The 26,091-nt window shown below is 38.9% G+C and overlaps 1 protein-coding gene across 8 annotated transcripts in view; it reads left to right on the top strand.

The window, feature by feature from the left end:
* Positions 1 to 26,091, top strand: part of ltbp1 (latent transforming growth factor beta binding protein 1) — a 125,113-nt gene that overhangs the window by 21,428 nt on the left and 77,594 nt on the right. For 7 of the 8 annotated variants that reach the window (XM_018694680.2, XM_051076770.1, XM_051076772.1 and 4 more), the window contains exons 4-5: positions 12,542 to 12,693; positions 22,984 to 23,154. In XM_018694680.2, the coding sequence (XP_018550196.1) occupies positions 12,542 to 12,693; positions 22,984 to 23,154 (323 nt within the window). The remainder of the gene's footprint in view (positions 1 to 12,541; positions 12,694 to 22,983; positions 23,155 to 26,091) is intronic. The other variant, XM_018694681.2, reaches the window with a different exon arrangement.

Below are 26,091 nucleotides of genomic sequence, written 5' to 3' on the forward strand. Positions count from 1 at the left end.
GCTCTCAATTTGCAGAAGGGATTTATCTCTCACAACTATTCTCCAATTGGTTCTAGCAACAAGGCAGTTTTGTCATCTGATAGGATAAAAAAATACAGAAATAATTCACAGGTAAAAAACTTTTTGTTCATTAGTGTCTTGGAGTTTGCCAAACTCCAAGTAGGCTGTCGTGCCTTTTACTCAAAGTAGCTTCCGTCTAACCACTTGACCATAAAAGCCTGATTAATGGAGCGCTGCCGAGATGTTTGTCTTTCCAGCAACTTCTTCCAACTCTGTCACATTCCTGACCAAGGCCTTCCTTACCTGCTCTCTCAGTTTGGTTGGATGACCAACTCCAGGAAGAGTCTTGGTGGTTCCAAACTACCTCCATTTCAGAATTTTAGTGACCATTGTGCTGCTTGGAACAGTCAAAGCTTTAGAAATGGTCTTGGCCTGATATATGCCTTGCCAAAGGTGTGTGGAGATCTATAGATAGTTCCTTGGACTTCATGGCCTCATATTTTCCTGATATATAGTGTGAGTCGGTGGATCTTATTTTCACAGGTGTGTATGCTCAACCAATTCAGTTTGCCACAGAGAGACTCCAACCAAGATGAAGACACAAATCCAGGGTAATTAAAGCAAAGATGATGCATCTGACCACAATTTGGAGTGCCAGCCACACTTCAAAAGGGTCTCAATCCTTTTTGTAAACAAGAGATTTAAGCTTTTAATTTTTTATATATTTGCAGAAATTTCTCTAAATATTTTTACATCATGGATTATTGATTGTTGATTGATGGGCAAATGGAAATTTGATGGAAATTAAACTATGTTACAACAATGTGCTAAAGGGAAGGGGTCTGAAAACATTCTGAGGCCATTGGAGTTGAAATTAATACTGGTTTATCCCTCATACAACCTAGTTCCATGTATTTCTAGTCTTTACCAAGGAAAACAGGTTTGGAAATAATTTGCTATGACTCAAAGTAGCAGGCTGTCTCTTGCTTCTTACAAGCCTCAAGCATTGCTGGGTCTCTGTATATATTATTTGTGTAGCCTAGACTGAATCTATATGAATAGCACCATGAGATAACAAACATGCACACGTAATATAGAATATCAAATAAGCACTCATTGTAGGGCACCACTGTACTTTTGTACAGAAATGAATATTAATGTTCTATGTTACAAATCTAATCAGCCTAATATCTGAAGCTTGATGTTGCTACAAAATTGACTTTAGTTGAGCATGTAATATGCACATTATCTCTGATTAGACCGTTATTAGTTATTTTCTTGTGTTGTTGCTATATTACTGCACAAAGTAACACTAGCACACAATAGTAACACAATAGTTTACATGATGTGTTTCCACACATCATTTTTAAATCCTGGTTGCTTATTATATTTACATCATATGGAATAGGGAAGCTGTTCACCATAACAATCTGCTTTTGCCACATTTTTGGCGCTAGTTGGAGATTCTATTAACAATGAATGGCAGCCTGTTGGGCCTGTCGTGCTTGAGTCTATGCGTGAATGAAGGGTAAGACTTTGGGCTAGTAACCTATGGATTAATAATGACCTGGCCACAAGCTTTAGTAAAACCTTTACCATAATGGTTATACTGTGGGTCCCTTTTCAAACCATCCTCATTTGTTTTAACTGTGTGATGAATCATGATGAATCATGCAGTACCTACCCAGTACTTAAGAAGTATTAAGGTTGCAAACAAAAGGGGAAAGACAAATGTCCAGGGAAAGTGTTAAGATGACCATGCACTGCACCGGCACTGCAATTCCCATTTGGTTTGTGTGTGTATAAGGGTAGGACGTGATGAAGAATGCTTTCCCATCATTGCAGTCCTGCCCATAAATCATGGTTGACAGAGGATAATTCTATTGTAATGGCTGTCACTGCGGTTCAGCTGCAAGGGTCAAATGCCAAAGAACCCCTCAGGTTAGCCGTTCTGTGGTGCTGATGATCTGAGGAAAATAACTGTATAACGAAATAGCATGGCTGGAACTAGTTGAGTTGCACTTAATTTAATATTATGGTGCTCAATGCTCTGCAACTTGAGAAAACACATCCAAATAGACAAAATACAAGGATATAAACAAAACATCTTCAATCAATTTTACAACACAGGCACTGCAAATATGTACAACACAACTAAACAGACAACAGATTGAATGCAAATTCTCAAAAAGGAGAGAAGCTTTGCAGCACTAGCAGACTGAGGTGGTTGAAACACAGTAGAGTACAGTAAGGAAAGGATCTACATCCTTTAAAATATGTACATGTCAGCCCTGATTATGATTCTCAGGATTGGCGGGGAATATGGGAATATCTTCAATTCCAACCCTCACTTATGGACGTGTGCCAGCAGAGAGACTGAGATCGCTGATTCAAGTGGCCAAAATTTGTTCCATCACAGGGTGTCTGGGACTGTCACTTTGAGACAGGGTGAGGAGCTCAGACATCCAGAAGGAACTTGGAGTACAATAGCTAAGCTTTACATTGCAAGGAGCCAGGTGAGGTGATTTGGGCATCTGATCAGGATGCCTCTTGGAGCTCTCCTTGTGGAAGTTTTTTGTGCCCATCCAACCAGGAGGAAACCCTGAGATAGAACTAGAATATGCTGGAGGGATATGGCCTGGGAAGCTCCCAGGAACATTTTAGTTTACTGCCAGTGCACCCCATACACAGGTGCCTTGGAGGGATGGATAAAATGTAATTAATGACATAAGAGAAATTGATTATGTTCTTATTTCAGTTTCAAAGCCAAATGTTGTGATTCTACACAAAATTCCAAAACAGAAAAAAATCAGTTTTCTGAAATTAAAATCCTGTATCTACTGTCACTGTCTGTCTGATCCCCACATTCAACCACTCAGACAGCCAGTTACCCAGAATAAAGCTCTGCCATACAGTGGATAGCTAGTATTCCTTTCCCTCCCTGCAGTCTGCCTGCCCTTAGTTGCAGTATTGCTAATACGCGAGAGTGCTCTAGTGAGGTTCAGTGGGTTCGGTAGACCAGAGTATGTCAGCTCTCGTGGGGAAGAAGACTTGGACGACTAGAGCGTAGAGGTCGGTGGTGGATTGTGATTGCGGCCAGAGCAGTTAAGGCCGAGACTGAACAGACTCAGCCCCCTTCACACACACACACACACACACACACACACGCACACACACCCCTCACTTGCTCAGCTCAAACTCACTGATCTGTTTATGTAGAAATGAGTAAAATCTCATATTTAAGACTAGCAGGCTCTTGTAACCATTCCTTGGACACTCTCCAAACTCTTCTTACTTTTTTCATTTAATGGTGCAGTCATTGCCAGTGCATGCAGTCATGCCAGATATTTTGTTGAGACTGGAGTGAGATCTTATGTTTATAACTTCTCTCTTGCTATCACTATTCTCTCTGTCTCACAGCTCAGGTTTGAAGTTCTTTCCTGTTGCCATATTTAGGACCAGGCCTCTGTAAATATAGTTGATACCTTAACATTTTGTGTATATACAGTACACATGCTAATAAGATCTCTGTTTTGGCTTTTAAACTAAAACATGAAACGACCCTCAGTATCCAGTATAAATGTGAAAAACTAGATGAAGTCAAGAGGTGACAGATTTGTGCTGTGAGTGGTAAGTGGTGTCTACTCTGGCTTATAACACCCTCTAGTTCAAAGATATATCTTTAGATAAAATTAAATCTAATTGATTCCCATGGGGAAATTGTTAGTGCAACAAGAAACTGTAACAGGATCCGACAAAAACAATATGAATCATCAGTGTAGGGTTGTAGAGCTGCTACTTCTATGTCATGTGCCGCATTTTAAGGCTTTTAGATCTGCAACCATCATTAAAGAGGATCTCCAGAGGTGTGTCCCAACTGTTGGCAGATTTTGAAGTGTGTAGTACTTTAACACTGGAATTTAAAAAGCTGTCAGCACTGACAGTACTGCATATTTAAATACCTTGTGTTAAAAGGGAACTCCACTTATTGTATGCATAATCACACTTCAGAGTCTGTTTACCGGTGTTGGAGAACACTACTGCAGATATGAAAAAAGTTATGTGAAGCATTTTGTGTTCTTAGTAGCTCAAAGCTACAACCAGACTGTCAGTGGTCAAGTTGCTGTTGGTGATAGGTTTTGACATGTAAAAAGAATGCATGGAATTAGGGATGGGCATTTGATTTTTTTTTTTCTCAGTTAAATCTTTATTAGAAGAAATTATAGAAAATTGCAGTCCAACAACAGTCTGCTTAAAAAAAAGCTCTGATAAAGCTCTGACAAAACCACTGTATACTACCTGGCCAACACCAAATGTGTTTAACATTTGCATGTAGTTATGTGTACTAAAAAAAATCAGTTGATGGTGCCCTGTGGAATTTTATATGGAATTTGATTGTCAGTATCCTTGATGTCTAACAAGCATGCTGAGTACATTTCCCTCTTCATAACATATGTGCAAAGACATATTTTGAAATATGTGAAATCTGCATTGTCAGTGTCCAAGTTTACTGGCTAGCAGTTATCTTTTGTGCCTTTTGTTGGAGCATTGCTGCATCTCCTGGCACATTATTCCTGTCTACCTGTCACTTGTGTGTGTGCATGTGTGTCCTCCTCTTTGTTTACAAGAGTAAACAAAATGGAGGCCCACTTGTGTAAACATTTCTCCACAGTACCACTTGTGGTGTAAATAGAAATGTTACAAATTCTTGAATTAATATGCTGCAGTCCCAAGAGATGAAAAGTTGGACAACTTTTTTTGCACTCTTGTAGTGCAAATGAATTAAAATGATTGAATTCTTCTGGGCTGTAAATTTGAGAGTCTACAGGATTAGGTGAACTTATTTTTAGGGTGGATCATTTGGGGAAATGAGCGCTGTAACGCTCTAGCGCTATAACCTATAAACAGCACTAATAAAATACAAAGACACACTCTATGTCTTTCTGAATATAGATTCTCCCACCCCTCACACCAACATAATATTAGATGCCACTGTGTACATACTGTACCTAGCGTACATCTGTGTCAGGATTATTAATGAATGTGTATTCGTGTGATTGTCAATTGTGCATGCATAAGCATATTTCCACATACGATCATGTCCACAGATTGAACACATGAACACACACTCACTAATAATCCACTGGTTTTGCCAGAGGGTATTATTGTATGTACTGTATAAAGTCTATAATGCAGATTTGTATATCCTATACATAGTTGCATAATCTAAACAGAGGAGCAATTTAAGACTTTACAGGGTCATCGCAGAGTTATTCACAAGGGTAACACTTTGTGTTTATTTATAGTGTAGTGGGCGGCCTGTCATGTAAATGGGATGAAAGTATGTCCAGTTGACAAATGACTTTTCCTCTATGTTTATTATCTCCTTTCTGTGGCGCTGCACTCTCCTTGTATCTGTCACTTGACAACCCTTTGGAAGGCCACATAATTTTTCCATCAGTGTTAAATCTTCATTAAGAATATAAATATATATTATCAACCTTTTCTTATAGACCTTTTCTTATAGATCTCTAAAGACCAATCTTGCACTGGTACACTTACAGAATCTAAAGATTACCACACATTTTTTGCTGGCTTTATTTTTTTCACCCACATGTACTTTTTTGCTAACAATTTGCAGAGTAGTATTTTGCACTTGCTAACTTTAGCACGGTAACATACCTGAAATGACAGTGCTTACATGCTGATATTTAGCAGGTATAATGTTAATTATGTTAACCATCTCAGTTCATTGTGCTAGTCAGCTATTCAGCAAATCCATGCCAAATTTGTCAGTGGATAAGCGAAAACTTTGATCAGCTGGGGGTGCTATTAAGAGTCAGCAGGTCACCAAAGTCATCAGCATTTTATTTCACAATATGTTAAATTCTCTGTGGTCTAGATCTCAGGGGATCACAACAGTTCCTAGTATTCATCCTCTGAGTACAATGGATGTCTGTACATAGTACCACTGCAGTTCATCTCACTGAAACAAGAGCAATTATGTTTAATTTCTCAGAGTCCGAGTCTAAGAAGTATTTCAACCTGAAGTTACCTGAGTTAAGTTAACTGACAATCCTTTAAAGTGATGTGATGAAATTAAGATTGTCATGAAACGACCCTCATGAGAGGGACGAATCGGTCAACCAATCATATCTGGAAATGGACCTCTCAGAGAACTACTCTGACAGTATGTTGATTCTCATAAAGACTTGGTATGTGCATTGCCCTCATATCTCAAAGTCACTACAGACTTCTAGAATAAGTTGAAAGAAGTCATGGACTCTTCTATACACCCCAGTACACCTCACAAGGATGGCCTAGAAGCTTTGAATTATCTGTGTAAACTTTTCAGCATTTTAGCTGTTATCATTCATCAACAATAAAAAAAAGTCTACCATATACTCTGAGGATTAAAGGCATTTGTAAGTCTGATGATTGTTGATAATGATCACAGGTTCAGTGATCTGATCTACATAAACCTAGTCCCAGAGATACCTTTCCTCAGGGTCTTGCATTGGTGTCAACCTATTATCCTATATCTAAGTCAGTTAAATCAAGTAGTGAGTAGGAGTAGGCACATATTGGAAAATGACACTCAAAGGCATTTCAAACTCAGCCTAGATATCTTATGTAGATATCTAGATATCTTTCTCCTAGTGCCATTACATTGGCTCAAGAAGCCCGCCCACGTTCTGTTTCAGTATCTGTAGTGTAGTGGTTTTTCCTTGCTGTAAGTATATACGCTGTTATTCTATACTTAAAAGTCAGTTCACCCATCCAAAATCTGATGTTGACATTGGTGTTAGAGGCAGAATCACATTTAATACTAAATGTTTGGTTTACCTGTTGCCTATGTAATATATATTGTATTGTGATGAAGTGTTAAAACCTACGAACTGGAAACATAGGTGCTCTATTTGTGATTATGAAAATTGGTGGTTAGTGATTTAATAGTCATAACACAGTTTGAGTCAATTCAATTCAATTTTATTTATATAGTGCAGAATCACAACAAAAGTAATCTCAAGGCACTTTTCATATAGAGCAGGTCTAGACCATACTCTTTAAAATAGGTATTTACAGAGAGAGACCCAACAGTTCCCACCATGAGCAAGCAGGCGACAGTGGCAAGGAAAAACTTACCAGTGCAGGGTGGGGTTGGAAGGGGTAGAGAATAGTGAGAGAAGAACATAGCATAACACGGGTTCCATGTAAAAAATGTAAGGTGATAATACACTAGTCATAATGATTTACTTGTTATTTATGGAGGGAATGCTGTTTGTGTTGTTTTTTGTTAAACTGTTTCAAGTTTCAGCCTCCCGTTGCTGGGATAGACCTTTTGTACTAGCTGCATATCTATAATTAACCTCACCTGTATCTGTTGATTGTGAAATTGCCAATACACATACTGAAGAAGGGTGCTTTGCCTGAGATAACTGTGTGTGGATAGTTCAGTTCAGACTACAATAGAAGACCAATCAACCTACAGACACTGCCATCCCTACATCAGAACAGGTCTGAAACAGAACTGAGGATAATTCAAATATATAATTCAAAATGCAGTTGACCTTAAAAGGCCCTAAAGAGAGGGCAATTAAGAGAATAAATCTGCCTGGGTCCACATGTATATATGATATATAGACAAACAGGCCTGAGATCTGTGGCAGTAGAATAGGACACTACCCAAACCATACTAGGTAAACTATAGTAAATATAATTTTAGCCTGCCAAGATGTGTTCTGATTGGGTCTCAGATGTTGGGATATGAGAAGACTTGGGATATGAAACATCTAGTTTGAAGATTATATTCTTGCATAGGGACAGATTCCCCTGATTTGCTTGATGGGTGGAAAACACCAGAAAACCCCCTGCATGTCAGTGGCCTTCGCTTCAATATCTGTTGGTGAGGAATCTCTGTAATTAAGTTGCGATAAGCTGCTTATTTCCACTAATGTCCACAAATGTTAGATTGCGTGATCACAGTTCAGAGCACATGAGTGAAGCCCTGGGATTCAGTCTGTAGTAAACAGGGCTGACTGTATAAAGTTTATTTGGCCTAATCTAAAAGATAAAGGATGTGAAACACCATATAACTCTAAATAGTACTTGGGTATCCACATCATTACTTTTAATATTGGAGGATGCAGAAGGTGCCTTGGGGCTCTGATCACTAACACATAGATATATTCATGCTGTCTTTTATTTTTACCATAAGCCCATGCCAGGATCTGGGGGCTCAAATAGACTTACTATTTTTGCTATGTGCACTAAAGTAATGCACAAGCAGTCCCATTGGGCAGTATGTCAAGACAAACAAAGTTTAACTGTTGACAGTCATTGTGCTGGTGACCTAAGCTTCTTGCCCATGTCATAAAAATTTCCTTCAGAAGTTTGGGGCTACTAACTCTGCATTCCCATTTAGAACATCATGACTCAAGGCAGATGTATTCTTGAAACAAACCAGTATTATCCCTGTGAAAAGACAACAATATTTATAGCTGTTCTGACGGTCCTGTGTGAGGGGTGCACACTTTTGGTCGTCTCTTGTTAGAGGCATTCATAGTATTGTCCTCATTTGTATTTTAGTGATGAAAAAAGTGTACTGGGAGTGCTTGTTAGATTGTTAGGTTGTTTCAGAAAGTTATAGGGGTTGTTGCTTGCAGCCCACTGCATTCTGATGTCAGACAAGTATAGTGGTAGAGAGTTTCAGACACTGTACTGTATATGAGTAAATATTATTGCTAATGTAAAGGTATTTCCGTATATGCTGGATGATTATTTTTCAGTGCAAAAAAAGTATCTTGTTTAAAAATAAATTATTTGAAAAAAACAAAAACTGCCCTTTCATACCTCCTGGAAATAACACGGTGAGTACCCAGGAAAGGTGCCTGCCTAAGGTCGTCAGGGGCGGGATTAGATAGGAGGCCAGCCGATTTAGAAGCAGGCTGGAGGCTAGCAAGCTTGTGGCAAGCTGGTGCAGAAGCAGGCCAGTGGCTGGCAAGCCCTGAGCCAAGTCTAATGGTGGTTAGCCCATTCAAGCAGGTGGCTGGTGTTAGTTGACTGGGAGGCAGGGTGGAGGCTGGCACATTGGATGGTAGCTGACTGGGAAGTATGTGGCATGGCTATTAAGGTGGTGGAGTTGATGGGTTTACTTAAAAAAGGATATGTGCTGAAGAAGAACTTTCACTTGTAGAAGGCCACCTCTTGGGAAAATTCAGGGTCCCGTTCACAAAAGGTAGCCAGTGACTCCAGGAAGCCTAGGCTCTTCATTAAGAAAACTGTCCTAGGACACTCCTAGGTAAATGGCAGTCAGAGCAGAAGCTTTTCTGCCAGGTTCATGCCAGAGCGTATGGCTGGTGGTAGGAGCACAGGGAGGACACAAGTGCGGGTTATACAGACATGCTCGTGCAGTGAAGTTAGTTTAATAGAATAAATCATGATGACCACACTTACAGGCAGATTAGTGGAAAGGCAGGCAGGCAGACTTTTCCTGGTTAGAGGTAAAATAAAACAAATAAATGGAGGGTAGAGGTCAACAACATTTTTCCAGATCCAGTGCACAGCTCAGCGGGTCCCCCACATTGATGTATCCTCTACCTACAGTTGTGTATTCTCTATGCAGATGACTGCCGATCCTCATATCCTAAACATTTGTAAATGTTTGTAAAGACTGCAGATGACATAGTAATTCTATCTTTGCTGTCAACACACACAGTAGACTGGCTTGATAGGTTGGGTCTTCATTTAAATGTGGGCAAGACAAAAAATATGTTTTTAATTCTTTCCAGGAAACAGCACAATTGTTGTAACAGTTAGTTGAGGTTGTAGAAAAGTAGAGGTACAAAGAAGCCATTTTTGATCAGCATATGAAATTTGATAGTAATACAGATGCCTTAATTCAGAAGTGTCAGCATTGCCAGTACTTTCTGAGGAAACTGAACTCATCTGGAGTTAGTCCCCACACCACGTTAACTTTTTATGGCTGCTTCATAGAAAGTATAATCACTTTTTCAACAATGTGCTTGTACCCATCTCTTACCGTCCACACATGACCCTACACACATCATTTTACATCTCTTTTAAGTGGCTCCCCTCTGGCAGAGGATAACCTACATACCTGGCTTTTGAACTCTGCCCCTCTCTTCTTGGGAAAAAATCTCGTTCCCAGTTTCCACTGATTTAAATAATATGCAAAATAAATATACACTCCAACTGTAACACTGACACATTTATACTTTTTCTTTTGCCATTTCATCATGATAGTCAACAACGACTCCCATAACCATTGTAACTGTGCACAGCAAACATGGTGACAGTTGTAGCCTGAAAATGCCTGGAAGACATAAAAATCAAAGACGAGACTAGAATGAAAAAAAACTTCAGTTAAATTTCATTAGTTTTTGTTGACTAAAACTACCAAAAATCTAGACTAAAAGACTAAGACTATAACAAAATTAAAATCAGAATTGTAGTGCCAAAATTATTGCCAAAAAAATTGCCAAAGTTACAGCACAAACTCTCAGCCCACTAAATCCTGGGTTTAAAAACAGCCAAGGCACCTGTATGACTGGCAATGCCCTTACTTTCTGTTCCATGCCATCTGTGTAATGGAGCTGAAATGAAAGATTTATGATACACTGTCTAGAAAGTAAGGAAACCACATTTCAGAGAATTCAAACTCAGTGTGTCATGATTCATTTGAAACCAGAAAAGACCATAGTTCGGTAAGGTCTTAGGCCTTAGAGTTTAGTCAACACCTTTTCTGCATCAGCCTCTTCAATTGTCCATTACAAGTTTAAATGTTGTAAGATTACTGAATTGTATCAACAATTTTTAATTGGAATTAAGAGTGAAGTCATTGTACTGTTGAGTTGATCTTGAAAGGTATTTTTTAGATCTCATAAATGTCTGTGTTACACCTGAAATGATAACAGACTGTGTGCCACACTCTGCTGTCCTTCTTCACTGGACATGTGTTAAGTCTGCTGTGTTGGGTGTTGGTTTCATTTGGGCAAATATTTATCATTTCAGGGAGACAGCTGACATACATTATGTGAGGTCAAGAAAATACATTTGAAGATGCAACTGCTAGGTGACATATAATCCAGACCAAAGCTATGTCCGAAATCACTCCCTTGCTCTCTCATTTACTACTCAATAGTAGGGCTTGCCCATACCACAAACATTCACATGAGAGGGCATTTGTTGGTGATGGCAAATTGATTGCCCTGTTCTTTGCATTGTACTAAGAGGACACATTCTTTGAAATGACTGTGTGTAACAGACTGATATTAGTGAGGTTTTAGGCGCAGTAGTCTGGTTGAGGCCCAGACAGATAAGAGGGGAAAGGAGTGGAAGGGGAAGTGGAGGATGATGACACTGGTCTTGAAGAACTTGAAGAATCTGAAAACACTTGAGGAAGTGATGTTATTTCAGGGGATCAATATAAGGATAGCGCAGTGTTTTCTAACACTAATCAGTACATGTCTTGTAGGAAAAAAAAATCACATCTAAAGCATAGACAGGTGCTGGCAAAAGACCACATCCTTCAGAGTAAATACACAATGAATCACAGAGGGAAGAAAGATGTTGCTGCACTGCTCTCTCATGGTTGAAACTTAAAAGCACTTCTGGCTGCAGCCAGTCACTGCTGTGACAGTAGCTGACTCTCTCAGCTGTGCATCAGCACCTTCAATTTGAAGTAAAATAATGGCTACTACATTTAACACGTAGTGTCCAAAGTTTAGGAGTTCAAAAGTAGATAGACGGATATACATGAGGTCAAACCAAATCATATTAAATATTTTGTGGAAGATCCTTAATGTTTAATCTCTGTGAGATTAATATCAGGTGATTGACTCATTTTTAAGCACACATGTGATAAATGTGATACCATGTGATAAAGGGTGACTTTTGTTTCATGGATCCATTTTGAGTTTTACCAGAGGATCTTTTGGTCAATCCTCTTAGGCTCTTGTCATTAAGTCTTCTCTTGATTGGTGATAAAGAAGCATGTAGACTTACATCCTGGAGAGCATTGTTGACTTCCAGTGCAGTCATAAAATGATTTTTCTTCACCATGCAAATGATTTTCCACTCATCCACAAGACATGTGTTCCTTGGTCTACGAAGTTGTTTGTCATTTTTTAACCCACCTACTTTTGGTATCTCTCTGAGAGATATAGCTTTTTTTGAGCCTAATTATTATCTTCTTAATGGTAAAATGACACATAGCTGCCCAAGAAACAGTTGGTGGCCAAGTGTCCAATTACTATTGAACCCTTTGGGCACTATATGTTAAAAGGGCTATATCTCATACAAAGTTGTTTCAATACTGATGTAAACCTACTCAAATTAAAGCTAAGACTTGGCACTTATACCCAGTATTTTACTTCAAATTGAATGTGCTGAAGCACAGAGTTTGAGAAGCAAATATGTAACTGCACTGCATGTTAATATCATAGATTTGTTAGTTTGCCATTTAATTTTCAAAATTATGTATTTGTTGTATTTTTCATGATTTTCTCATTCCTTCCAGGATCCGGCCTGTGCCCATGCACCCAGTTCAGAGCCAGCCCTATGTCATAAAGCCGAAATACTACCACACACACACTACACACACACAGACGCACGTTCAGTCCCAACCAGAGAGGCCGATCCCCCTAAGAGTGGGACCCAACTCCTTCCATGGTGAGTAAGAAGAGAAAATGTGAAAGCTGAACATTGAAAAGCATCCAGAGCATTTTCTGCCATTTGTCTCTAGATTTCAGTTACCTGTGGTTCCCAAAAATTTCAGATTTCACATGCTTGTATCATTGCTAAATGTTACTGCTTACTTTTCAGTTCAGTTCACAGTTTGACATTATTGTGCAACATTAAAATAATTTTTTATACTGAATAAATATTGAAGCAGACATGATGTTCATGGTAAGGCTCACATGTTTCAAGAAAGTTTTTGCAAGTGGCTTTTTCCTGTTCATACATACAGTAATTTTATTCATTATATATTTATACATTTGTAGTCAACAGATTACAAAGTGCACGAACACTGTTTTTTAGTGAAGGTGGGTTTAGGAAAAGTAACTTTGATTTAAATTTTTACTTACCCCTGTAGGTAAAATTCTCCATTATCAGAGCTAAAATGACTTTGTCTGTAGTTCAGATGGCGCCAACCTCAATTATATCAGAGGTGGACGACTGTGATGAGCTTTTAATGAAAAGCTGTTATCATCCAAATAGGCTAATTCAAGAAAACAATTACCTACAGACAATGAAAGCTTCATGTCACATATTTTATCTCTGGGATATGATTTCAGGGATACGCAAAGGTGACAGAAGATGTGGAGGTTTAGCACTAATTATCTGAACTTTCAGTTCAAGAGACACATGGTTAAAATGAGAATAACTTATAAAGAAATTATTATAAATAATATAAAAAAAACTGTAATAATAATAAAAAAAACAGTGGGTGTTTTTTTCCACACATCATATTTTAGCTGTAAAGTTACTGCAATTAAATTTTTCTCTTAGAGAAACATTCAGGCTCCACTTTCCTCTCATACATACTATGTAGTTGCCATGCCTCTAGTATGTTCCCCCAGTACCAGCTACAGGCATTTGTTGTATGTCACCCACCTTGCTTTTTCCCTGTTTATCTTGTAAATATCTCCATGGTGACCTGTCAGAAATGGTCATAACAGTGAATTAACTGTACCAACAGTGAACTAACTGCACCAACTACCTCACCAATTTTTGGAGGAGTGAATAAAGTGCAAGACAACATCTGCAAATAAACTTTGCAGCGAGTTCAACTAGTGCCTCAATCAGATATGCAGACCTCTATCCAGAAACAGAGCAGTAGGACAGATTGCAGAATGCTGTTCAACAGGCAAAGCATCAGGTTTAGAGGACTGGCCAAGAGAAATCCCAGGAATCATCCCAGAATGTGGAGTTTGTAATTGGGCAGTAACAGGATTTATTCAAATTGAAATTCCGGTGGTAATAGCAGGAAGACTTAAGCATTGCCTGCTGCTTGGGGCTGTTGGAGATGAATCATTAGTCTCATTTTCAGAGTTCAGTTACAGACAAAGGCAGGGAGTGTAAGCGGATGGAAGAGATGGAACGAAATAACTGTGTCATCCAGAGAGAACCCCTCAATTTGCTGAAACAAACAATAGATCGTAGACCTCAATAGATATGAATGTTTTCCCGCCCCCTGCCCACCATTTACAGGGGCGTCAGAAAATATTTAGACCCTCTAAATGGGTAAAACTGCCATTTTTACTATTTTAATCAGTACACACTCAGTAACCTATAGTGATAGAGTTAAAACATGTTTTCAGAAATGTTTGCACCAACTATGGCAACTATGTTTCCTTATAATGCTGACTAGTGGGAGTATATAAGTTTTAGAGTAATGGTCCTAAGATTGATTCTAGTTGAACCCCTGAACTAGTGGAAGCATAAAAGCTCCAATCCTTTAAGTAGGGAGTTGAAAACAGGGCCTGATGGACCAACAGAATCTTGAAGTCTCTCAATTAAAATATCAGTATCAACAATTTCAAATGCAACAGCGAGATCAAGAAAAACTCAAAATAGAGATCCTCTACAAATCATCATTGACCCACTCTGATAAGGGCTGTTTCAGCTTTATGATTATTTCTAAAACCTGACAGGTACATGTCATGAATACTGTTGAGAGCAAGATTATTGCTTAATTGCTTTTATACAACTTTTTCCAGTATAGTGCTGATGAAACAAAGGTTTGAAATTGGTTTGTAATGACAATCTAGACTTTTTTTCTTCAGTAATAGCTTGATAAGAACATGCTTGAGGGAGGTAGGGAAAATTCCATTGAGCAAAGATGCATTGATTATGATTAATATGTCATGCAAGAAAAGGAAGTAGAGACTTAAATGGAGTCAAGGGAGCAGATGGAAGAATTAAAGTGCCTGATGACTTAAAGTTTTACCTCAAGGTGTCTGCATGCATAGACACAGCGGCTCCTCATTGTCCAACCAATAGAACTTGTTTTGTGCATCTCACATGTGAGAGATTATTGAGGGACACTGATGGATTTTTTTGCTGATTGCGATTGTGAAGTTCTACTCTGCCTGTGAGCCACCAGCATCACCTGCTACAGCAGAAGGAAACACAAGCAGTGCAAGAGAAAGCAGACGAGGGGGAAGACAGCTGAAACTCATGCTGGCTAAAAGCTAATCCCACCAGACCAGTTATTCTGTGTCAGCTCCAATGTCAACTCTGTGGACAACAAACTAGATGAGCTTTGCCTACAGCAGTGCACACACCAGGAGATAAAGCACTGCTGTGCATTTGTGTTCACTGAAACCTGGCTCCATGACAACATCCTAGACGCGGTTATCCAGCTGGCGGTACTAACATCATTCCAGGCTGACAGAGATGCCGCAAGCTCCAGCAAGGGCCCTGAATACATAGCCAAATGTGTTGATGATGTCACTGTTACCATGTGTAGCAATGAGAAGCCATGGATGACTGCAGAGGTCTGAACAGTACTGAAAACTCATGATGCAGCTTTTGATCTGAGGACGAGGTTGCCTCTTATTTATCATGGGGATCAGAAAAGCTACACAGGCTTATGCTAAAAAAAATCAATGGCCAGTACCAGGGACAGCAGGAGGTTGTAGTAGGGAATCCAAGCCATAACCAATTTTTAAACCAGGGTGCTGAGTGATGACAGTGATTCTTCTCTTCCAGACAGGCTCAACAGATTCTTTGCATGCTTCAAGGCACTAGACAGCACAACAGGAAAGAGGATTCCTGAGAAGCAGGTCTTCACCATCACTACAGCTGATGTGCAGAAGGCCATGGCTGTGTGCTTAGGGACTGTGTTGATGAACTGGCAGATCTTTTAACTGATACCTTTAACATCTCCCTGAGTCAGTCACTGTCCACTGTCGTGTAGCGCTAGTGGACAGTGACTGACTCAGGGAGATGGGAAATGATTGTAGACTTTTGAAGAACACCCACATTACTTTGCATACCACTTTGCATCAGTGGCTCCATAGTGGAGAGGGTAGAGAACATCAAAGTATCTGGCCCTTGCCCTGTTGTCACTGTCCCTGGGAGACTTTCTTTCTTTCTTTTTGTTGTGAGTCTTTGTCTCACTATGTGTATTTTAGCCTGTTTATGTGTCCCTTTACTTGTCTGCACTTATTTTGTTACCACTCAATTGCGCAAATGTAGAACGATCAAACAAAAAAGACTGTGGACTCAGAGCAGAGTTAGTTGAATGTTTGTAGATATGTAATGTCTTAATACTTAATTGTGGTTTTAAAGAGCTGAGAGAATTGTCCACAAATGAGAAGTCTCTGTTCCTGCAGTGGTCTTTAAGCCAGATATGAAGTTGTCCTAGGTGCCTAAATTTGACATAACCAAAGCATGGTGGAGGGAGTAGCCTAGAAATAATGATCCTGTGCTTCAGTGAATGGGGCATCAACAGGCAGGAAGAAAAATGATTTGAGAGGTTCACTTATGGGGATGAGATTGTTTGCGGGTCTGTCTTTCTGCTTCTGATCATGACTTTTGTCCAGGTAGCCTGAGAACTGGGTGTTGACAGAAGGAAGGCACAAAAAGAAAAAAGAACTTGAAATGAAGCTCTGTTGAGGAACTGAAAGCAGTCAGTCTGTCAGCATACAGACATTCTAAAGTTCCTGTAACAGATTCTATTGTTATGATGCACTCACTCACTTTTATGAGACACTTGCCCAAACCATTTAGAGAGAAAAGAAAAAGTTTTTTGGACCAACTTTGGCTAGACGTCAAACTCTTATAGGTCTTACAGATCAACAACAGCCGTAATTCACAAGCCAGTGGTTGGTTATTGTGGTTTGTCATAAATTCAAGGCCAAAATCCAATGTCAGACTCTCCAGTATGTATCCATGAATAAGTCAGTATTCTCAAAGAATCAGTAGTCTGCAGTTTGAGTGGTTGTGCCTCTGGCCACAGCCAGACAGACCAAGTGAGGGATATTAATGGGGAGGTCAGCAGACAGAACAGTGTTGGTGCTTGGCTGCTTGGTTTTGCTGTGCTGCAGACTGAAGCAGACCGAGACCTGGCCACAGTGACCCAGACCCAGTTTCAAAATAACCTCCTCAGCTCAGTTTAATTTCAGCTAGCAGTATGTAAATGCCAGAGAAATGGCAGGACATCAAAGGTACTGAGGGAAATGGGACAAAACACATATAGAGAGGGGAGATGGCAGCCACCAGAAATTCCAAATGTGGGGAAAAGCAGGGTGAAATTACTGGTTTTATATATGGCTTCCAAATAAATATTTAGCAAAGCCTTGTCTTATTTCAAGACTTGGCTTATTTGAAGTACTGTACATGGCCTACCAGAATGTAGCCTTGGATCCTCTGAGGGTTTCTATACTTAACTAGTTGTCTTCTCCAAATGAGACACCAAATGATTCACCATAGTCTGATAAAAATATCTAATTGCATTTTTACCGACCAATATTGTGATCACATTGTTGATATCAATTGTAACAATTTCCTAAAAATTACAGTGCAGGTCTGTATTGGTTATCTACATGGTACCAAGTATAACTATAAAGTTATATGTTCACATGAAAAGGATTTGGTGAAACAGATGCTTGTCTTGTGAGGTTGACAGAAAAGTCAGCTTCAAAATAAACTTAGATTATTTTTAGTAATAATAATATGGGGGATGGGTTTTGGTAGCATTTTATTTAATCTGAATCTGGTGTCTAATCCACCTTCATGCGTAAAACCGTTTGAATTGGACTACATTTACACGTGTCATTTCAAGTGTCTTGTATCCAGATAAAATCCAGATGAGATTCATTTACACTTGGCCACATAAATGTTTTTCCATCACAAGACTAACAGCAGAACACTTTGTTATCCTGGGCTTCAGGAAAAATGAAAGTCAGTTCTCCTCCAGTCAAGGAGGAGGTCTTAATACACCTGAAGCTGTTTGGTAACTGCTAGAAACACCAGAAATTACAACAATACCAGTTTATCTAGCATTAGTTAACAACTATCCATAACTAACACACATGAATGCATAATATTGAAGTACCACAAGAATGATATTAGACACTGACACCAAATTCTGACTCTACCATCTGTGTGTCTCAGTAGAAATCAAGATTCACATGGGGTGGCAGATTACAACATAAACTCTTGCCACATTATTTGATTGATGAGTCCTAAATGATAACTTGGTAATTCAGAATTTCCCAGTGTGCCAAGGCCCCACAAACCTCTAAAATGCACCCGTTCTGTCAACCTCATCATTGGCTGAAGTGTCCTTTGCCAAACAGGAGGCCAGGTTTTCCAGGCCAACTGAACAGTCCATTCAACTCCCATAAAAGCAGAGCAATATGACCAGTCAGTATACTACTGGAGGTTCAGTTATTGAATTCTTGCCCTTCTGCTGTTTGATTCCATGAACACTGTAGCAAGCTTTTCAGTCACTGTCAAGTGCTTCATAGTTTCCCACTACATCAGTTCATACATTGTTCCTTTATTGTTTACCACTTAGAGCAAAGTTCCATACCTCCAAATAACACTTAAGGCCTCTGAGGTTAAATTAATGGGAATTCTGTGGCTGGTTTTTGCCCAGCACGTAGTCAGTGTTACAGTTAGCAGACATGTTTGTGCTTCTAAAACAAGAAGCCCACAGCTTTTCTGTCAGCCCTGTCCCATGTGACAAACAACCTGTCAGCAAAAGGCTTTGGTGCCACATCTGGGAAAGTTATTCCCCATCTCCCCTCAGCTCTCCCACACTGCCAAAACACCCACAGACTAGTGTTAGTAGTTTTAGCCCTGACTGAGGATTTGGGCAGAGGGAATCATCTTACCATTACTGCAGTGACCAAATAAGAATACAAAAAAGAATGGTATGCAGTCAGAGCAGGGCTTTCTGGCATTCACCTGTTCTAAGGTGCAAGGAGAAAGGAAATACTTACTGGACATAAAGAAGAAAAAAAATTTTACACATGCAGTAATCCAACAATAGTAAACTGACTTTGATGTGTAAAATCAGTGCTCTTTTCTAAACATGGATTGGGAAGAGTAAGGATATCATGGTTTACTCTTGATACTCATATCAATATTTCCATACATTCTCCATATATACTGATGTCAGTATTACCAATTACTCTGATGAATATAACGTTCATTCAACTTGTTCATGCCACTAAATCAGGAGAACATATACATCTATTCTCTGCAAGTATCTTCTCTACTATCACATTTTTCCTCTGAGGCCTCTTTTATTCCCTTGATTGGCTCAAAGAAACCCGCTGTAGCTCAATGGAAAACATCAGAAAGGAAGAAATGACCCCCTGACTTCAGTTACCCTACCATCATTCCCTACTACACACTCTCCAGCCTCTCTGCAGCCTGGCTGAATCTCCCCCTGAACATTTTCCTCTTTCAAGTTGATTGATGTCTGTGTTGTGTCTGAGATGCTCTCTTGACTCCCTTTCCATATGCTAGACACAACCAAAGACATTTGCCAGCAGTGTACATATTTAGAGAGGCACAGGGGTGAAGTTTGAGTTGGGAGAAGGTTTTAGAGGATTCAGAAATGTTTTTATCATTTTATTGTTAAACTCATACCCATGAAAAATTAGTCATTATTTAAATGACTGGATTCTGTGACACAGTCACAGTGTTATACCCAAGGGTCCTGACATACCAAGCTGGCACTGGCTTTATATCCCCTGTACTTTTCGCCAAGTGTCCAGCACCTTTGGCTGTTATCAGCCCTTACGAACAGTTGGTGAGGGAAGTGTCTGACTGGCATTTTAGCTTGGTAAAGTGGTGATTTTACCCATTTGATACAGGTTATTTTTTATTTTACCCATTTTTTTGCCACTGCCTTTTCTTATCTCTTCCACAAGCAAAAAAATATGGAGTGACTACAGCAGTGTCAAGCAGAACATTACAAGCTGCAACTTTCTATTACGTATGCTTCATTGAGATAAAAAAAAAAATAGCGGCATTGGTCACTAGGTTGAACACATTAAATGGCCTATATGTTACCTAATAAGTGAACCTTTGTGGCTACAGTTGGTGTCTTTAAACCATGGCATTATATTTCCTTAAAGAGGCAGCCCAGCAAATAGGTACATCACTTCCATAAAGTCTGTCTCAAGAGACAGATTTAAACATCGAACCTGAAGTATCAAAATATCTCTGGTAAGGGTGAGGGTCCTAAAATAATGGATCCTACATATCCCATAATGCAACTAGATAGCAGCTTTCACATGATCAGGGTCATTTTTCCAAGTTTCCAAAGTTTCTACCAGAGCAACAGAAGATTTCATACAGCTGTTCTGGCTGAGTAGCACTCATCATAACAAGTAAACTGAACCCTGTAAAGTTGGGTGGAGTGTTGCTTTAATTAAGAAGTCTAAATTACTATTATTATATATTATAATTATCAAACCTTCACCACAGATTTTGCAGATCAGAAGACAGTCACAAGAGTGATTACTGTAACAATAATGTTGTCCTGACAGTAGAGGCACCACAACAGAAAACAAATGTAGGGCAGAGCAGAAAATAAATATTTTGAAAGGCAGTGGCAAACTACAATACTACAATACTGTTTTGATGTTGGAAGACTTATTGTTTCATGTAATATTTGAACAAATATCCACAATTTTTAATTTAAATGACCATGGCATTAATTTATATTTAATATCTCTCTGCTGTGTTCTTCATAGTTAATACGGTAGATAGACTAACTATTTATTTGCTGTCACAGAGGAACAAAATTTAAATGCATGTCAGCACTCAGCTGGTCAACGTCTTTGCAGTGTGTCAGATTCATCTCGTAGTAGAGGACATAGGTTAACACATCAATGGATTGTTCTCAGCAGTAGTTTGGTGTGTCACTGCCTTAGAAGACAGATTAACAAAAATATATGGATTTCATTAAAACTTAATAGTCAGGGTTTAGTGTCAGGGTTAACCTGATCAAATGTTGTGCCTTCATAGAGACAGAAATGATCAGAGATCTTAGTCTTCAGTCATCAGAGAGTTGAAAATTATGTTTCACAGTCAGTTGTATCAAAAACAGAAACCGGCTTTTCCATTGTGTATTATACGATATGTCACTAACGTGATCAAAGTTTTTATGGCGTTGAGTACTATCTTGCACTTCAGCTCTTCCACAAACAGAAGTCGTTGCTCTCAGAGTAGGACAGTATAGGAAAAACTGGTCATTGAGCCACTTCTCCCCAGTATGACATTGGATTGATTGCTGTTTCACATTGTAGCCTCTCTCCTCTTGAACGATTGCTATCAAGATATTACTTCCCACCTATTAACCAATGAGAGACTGAGCTTGTTTAGCTTTTGTAAATCTATGCCATTGCTCTTTGACTCTGAAGAAGATGCAGTGTGCATTGAAATGTTAGTTATTTGCACCTTTTCAATAAATTGCTTAAGTGAATTGTGTGCTATCGTATCTTATTTGGGTTCAGCTGTTGAGAGTTTGCCCATTTAACTGGTTGTAAACTTTAACTGCATCAGTAAACAATGATAACTTATATTAAGCGATGTGTGTCCTATATAATGTAACAGTCCGTCAATCAATTTGTGAGTGACCAGTTTTCCACTTTGGGTTTTTGAAGCTCACAGATTGTTCCGTTAAAGAAATGAGAACACTGTCGCACTCTTTTCCTTGTTTATTTCTTTTTAGAAATAATCTTCCCTCCAAAGGGAATTGGACAAACCATGTTTAGGCTTCAAGTCTTGGACCTCCATACATGATCCTGGCAACATTTCTAAAAAATCCTTTCCACTGGCATTTGGTTGTAATTACTACATCATATTAGGTCCCTAGTTAATGTTTTGGCAAACTGGGACCAAATCAGTGGTTTTCCCTGCCTCTCAGGTTTAGAAAATGTTCCTGTGGCTGCTCTGCTTTACTCCATATACTCCTTGGTGTGAACAGCTGACAGCCACAGACAAAGCTTTGAGTGCAGGAGACATGAGTTTGGATCTGACACAGTGATGCCAATGGCCACCACACAGGGAAGACATATTAAAGACTGACTGAGAAAAGAGAATAAAATTGAGAGAATTCGAAGAAATGGCTAAATGTACCTGAAGAGAAGTATGTAACCTCTAACTGCACAGCAGGTAGTAAGATTCACCATGCCAGGGACTCTGAGATAGGATGCAGTATTTTTGTCAAATTTTGCAACCGTCACTCTTCTCTCCTTCCTGTCAGTCTGCACTGAGGGCTGGGTTCTAAGAGGGTGGGGAAGATGACTCAGCGGACAAATAGATAAGCTTTTGTTTTATAGTACTTGTAACGGGTACTGCGATTTCTTCCTTATCTCGGTGTGGACTCATAGCAAAGTATTTTTCAGATTTCTTTTACTTTATTTGATGTACTAACATTCCAGTGCATAGTTTGTAAACCTCAAGAATAAAGAATAAGGAGCAGAACAGAATGAGAAGCAGACTGGAAAACAAGGAGTGCAGGCATGAGAGCTGAAGGTGGCATGCCCGCTGTTTGTCTATTTTGGAAGAAAGCTTGGAATGCTTATATGCCAATATCCACCTCTCAGAGACTTACAGTATGATGACGAATTGGAAAGCATCCCAGAGTTTTGTTTGCTGACTTCTCTCTTGCTGAATTCTTTCTTTTTTCCTGCTCACGTTTCAGAGGCGCCAGTGGACTTAGGATCAGTGGAAGAGGAGGAGAAACAGATAGAGAGGGGTAGCTGGAAGTATATAAATGCAAGGGGGAGACACATCAAAAGTTTTTTTTTTTAATTTAAAATTACATAGTACCTTATGTGCCATTGTTTTGACTGGAGTCTCACCAGTTGACTGTGACAAGCTTGAACCTGAAAGTGATTTAACATTTTACAATGGATCAAAGGATAACCAAATTTCATTTGCTCCTCCTCCCCCTCCTCATGGTCTGCACCATATGTTCGGTAGCAGTGGGCAACCATACAGGGAGGATCAAGGTGGTCTTCACACCCACCATCTGCAAATTAACCTGCATTGGAGGCAGATGTCACAACAACTGTGAGCTGGGAAACACCACCACCATTATCAGTGAGAATGGCCATGCTACAGACACCCTGACAGCACCCAACTTCAGAGTAGGTAAGTACTTACTTGGTTTACTTGGTTTAAAGACACAACACACACACACATAGCCGTTTTTACTACCCCGTGGGAACGACTGGAAGGGTCTTGGTGGGACCCACCCTTTCTGAGTGGTCTAGAGACATAATTTTAACTTCTAAATTCCCAATATTTTTTTGCTAAGACGAAAATCACATGAAACATCAAATACTCAAACCTAAATTTTAAACCTGAATTTAAGTCCCTGTGGGGACCAATGTACCCCTCACCCCCACTCCTGTTCCAATTTCTGAATTTAATTTTAGCTTTTTCTTTTGCTGCTTCTTTTGCTTTATGTTCTACTTGTTGCTACCCTTTTAGTTCATGACTGTATGCATGTTGTAAATGAAATCATTAAAAATTAGACACTGGTTAGCCAATTGATATCCTGGAAAGTACAAAAAATATGAACTGCTTTAAAGAGGAGGAGCCAAAAAATGTAATTGATAACCTACAGTAAACTACCAGGTACAGTGTTCTCTTCCATGTAACAGACTGTTTCCAAAATGTGGTCATTGTGGAAAACCCAGATCAACTGTGTAAAAAGTAGAGACAGATTAAACTTATGTATTTCAAAATGTCAGTTGTATTTATTTTATATATAAACCTTTGTAAACACTGGATTCACAGTTGGCCCATTCATGTGTTCCCTCTGCAGTACAGTGCATTAGAGAACCGACTCACAAACTGGTTTTCTGGTGGTGTCACAACCAACAAGGTAACACTGGACCAAACATTACACAGAGGAGCCTCCCAGAGGTTGACAGAAGCAGGAGAAAAGTTTTCCTCTAAACAAAACTGAACTTCAGCGTCTTGTGTACGTCCCAAGTTCTATCTTAGTATATGTTACTTGACAATACAAGCATTACTTTATGAACATCCACCATGCTATTCATGAGTAACCACAGCAGTCACTTCACAATAAGAGCTCCTACTCACTCATCCATGACAGGTATGCTCTTATACAGGTGGCTGTATAGTGTACTGAACTTATAATATCAACACATGTATCCTCAAGACATCCACCATAAGTACAAGAAGTGAAAATGGAAAGAACGGGTGCAGTATTATTTAGTAAATTCTTTTTGCACTTATAGTTTCTGTTTTTCAGTGCTTCAGGTGAGGCCTTAATGCAGGCAGCACACTCAGATTTGCCAGGTACTTTACCAGGTTCAGTGACAGCTTTCAGGGTCTTTTCTATAGGCAAATACTAATAAAAATATCATTAATTCTGTACAAAAATACAAATATTAAACAATAATAGGCTAAGTGGACCTTTGACAGAAGGAGTGGGTGACCCCTTATGCATAGTAACATGAGGTTTCCCTTTTTCACTCTCAGGATAGCACTTACATATTTTAAATTTATTTAGGATTATTTGAAATTCACCTATTTGGTGATTTTACTGATCACATTATAGCATATTATTACATAGTGAGACCCTGAGATTTACACAGTTGGGAATACAAAATTAAACAGCTCAACAAAAATCTGTCAACCTCAAGAGGTAAGCAGTCTGTTCATGAACTCTGGCAGAAAAGGACTCTTTAAGTGACAGCATTTATAAACATGGAAACAACACATTGACTTGACTTGACTTACCATCTATGGTGAGTGAGAAAGGGAACGACATCAGATGTTTTTAACAGCTTCAGGTAAGATCAGGCTTTTGGAGTCTCAGTGAAAGATAACACAACTAATTGGTTAATATAGCCAACGATCAAGGCCATTTTAACACCAATAAAGCAAGAACCATAGCACTGTATGGCAATAACGCAATCTTTTTCATAAAGATTAAATTAACTAAGAAAGGCTATTAGTAATAGCAATGAATGTAGTGTTTGAAATACCTGTTATATGGTCACTGGGTCACTGCACATCTTACATCTTGAAGATCCTGTTAAAATGATAATGATAATAATTAATAATAAGTATTATTACCTTACAAGAAAATGACTGCTGCCTGGTAGTCTATTTCCATTATTACTATGTCCATCATATTTGTGTCATATAGGAATAATTTCGACATTATCTCATAATTATGGCTTTTTATCTCGTAATTGCAATTTATCATCTCATAATTTTGATTTATCATCTTATAATTTCAGTTTCTCATAATTTCAATTTATCTCATAATTTCGACATCTCATAATTATGACTTCTTATCTCATAATTCCATCTTATTGTCTCAAAATTTTGACATTATCTCATAATTTCAACATCTCATAATTTCAACATTATCTCATAATTATAATTTTTTTAATCTCACAATTTCAATTTACTATCTCATAATTTTGAATTATCTCATAATTCAGACTTATTATCTCACAATTATGACTTTTTATCTCATAATTTAGACTTTTTACCTCATGATTTTGACGGGACACAGGCAGTTTTCAGAGACCACATTTCCCTTGTCCTCCAACAGCTGCACTGGCTCCCTGTACAATACCGCATCCAGTACAAACTCCTCCTCATCACCTACAAAGCCCTCAATAACCTTCCCCCTTATCTCACTGACCTCCTCCACCACCATTCCCCCTCCCTGGTAGTCTATTTCCATTATTACTATGTCCATCATATTTGTGTCATATAGGAACAATGAGTAACAAAAAGACTGGTGGTGTATTTATTGTCACTGAGAATGATAGTCACCCAAAATACATATTTATGACATTACAGTAAACTATTGACATGTTTTCAACACTGACACCATTATCACAAAAGCAAGTTAAACTAATGTGCACATATTCCAGTGCATGTAGTCTAAGAAAAACCTGTTTCTGGGTCATCAACGTCAGTCTCAACAGGTTGCTGTCTTTTCTTAGATCTTGAGGATCTTGTATAATAAGGTATGAGAATATTGATACAAGATACTGACAGCTAACTGATAACACACCTTCACTGTGTGAATGT

The sequence above is a fragment of the Lates calcarifer genome, linkage group LG16_LG22, assembly GCF_001640805.2.
Source record: "Lates calcarifer isolate ASB-BC8 linkage group LG16_LG22, TLL_Latcal_v3, whole genome shotgun sequence".
NCBI lineage: Eukaryota > Metazoa > Chordata > Actinopteri > Centropomidae > Lates > Lates calcarifer.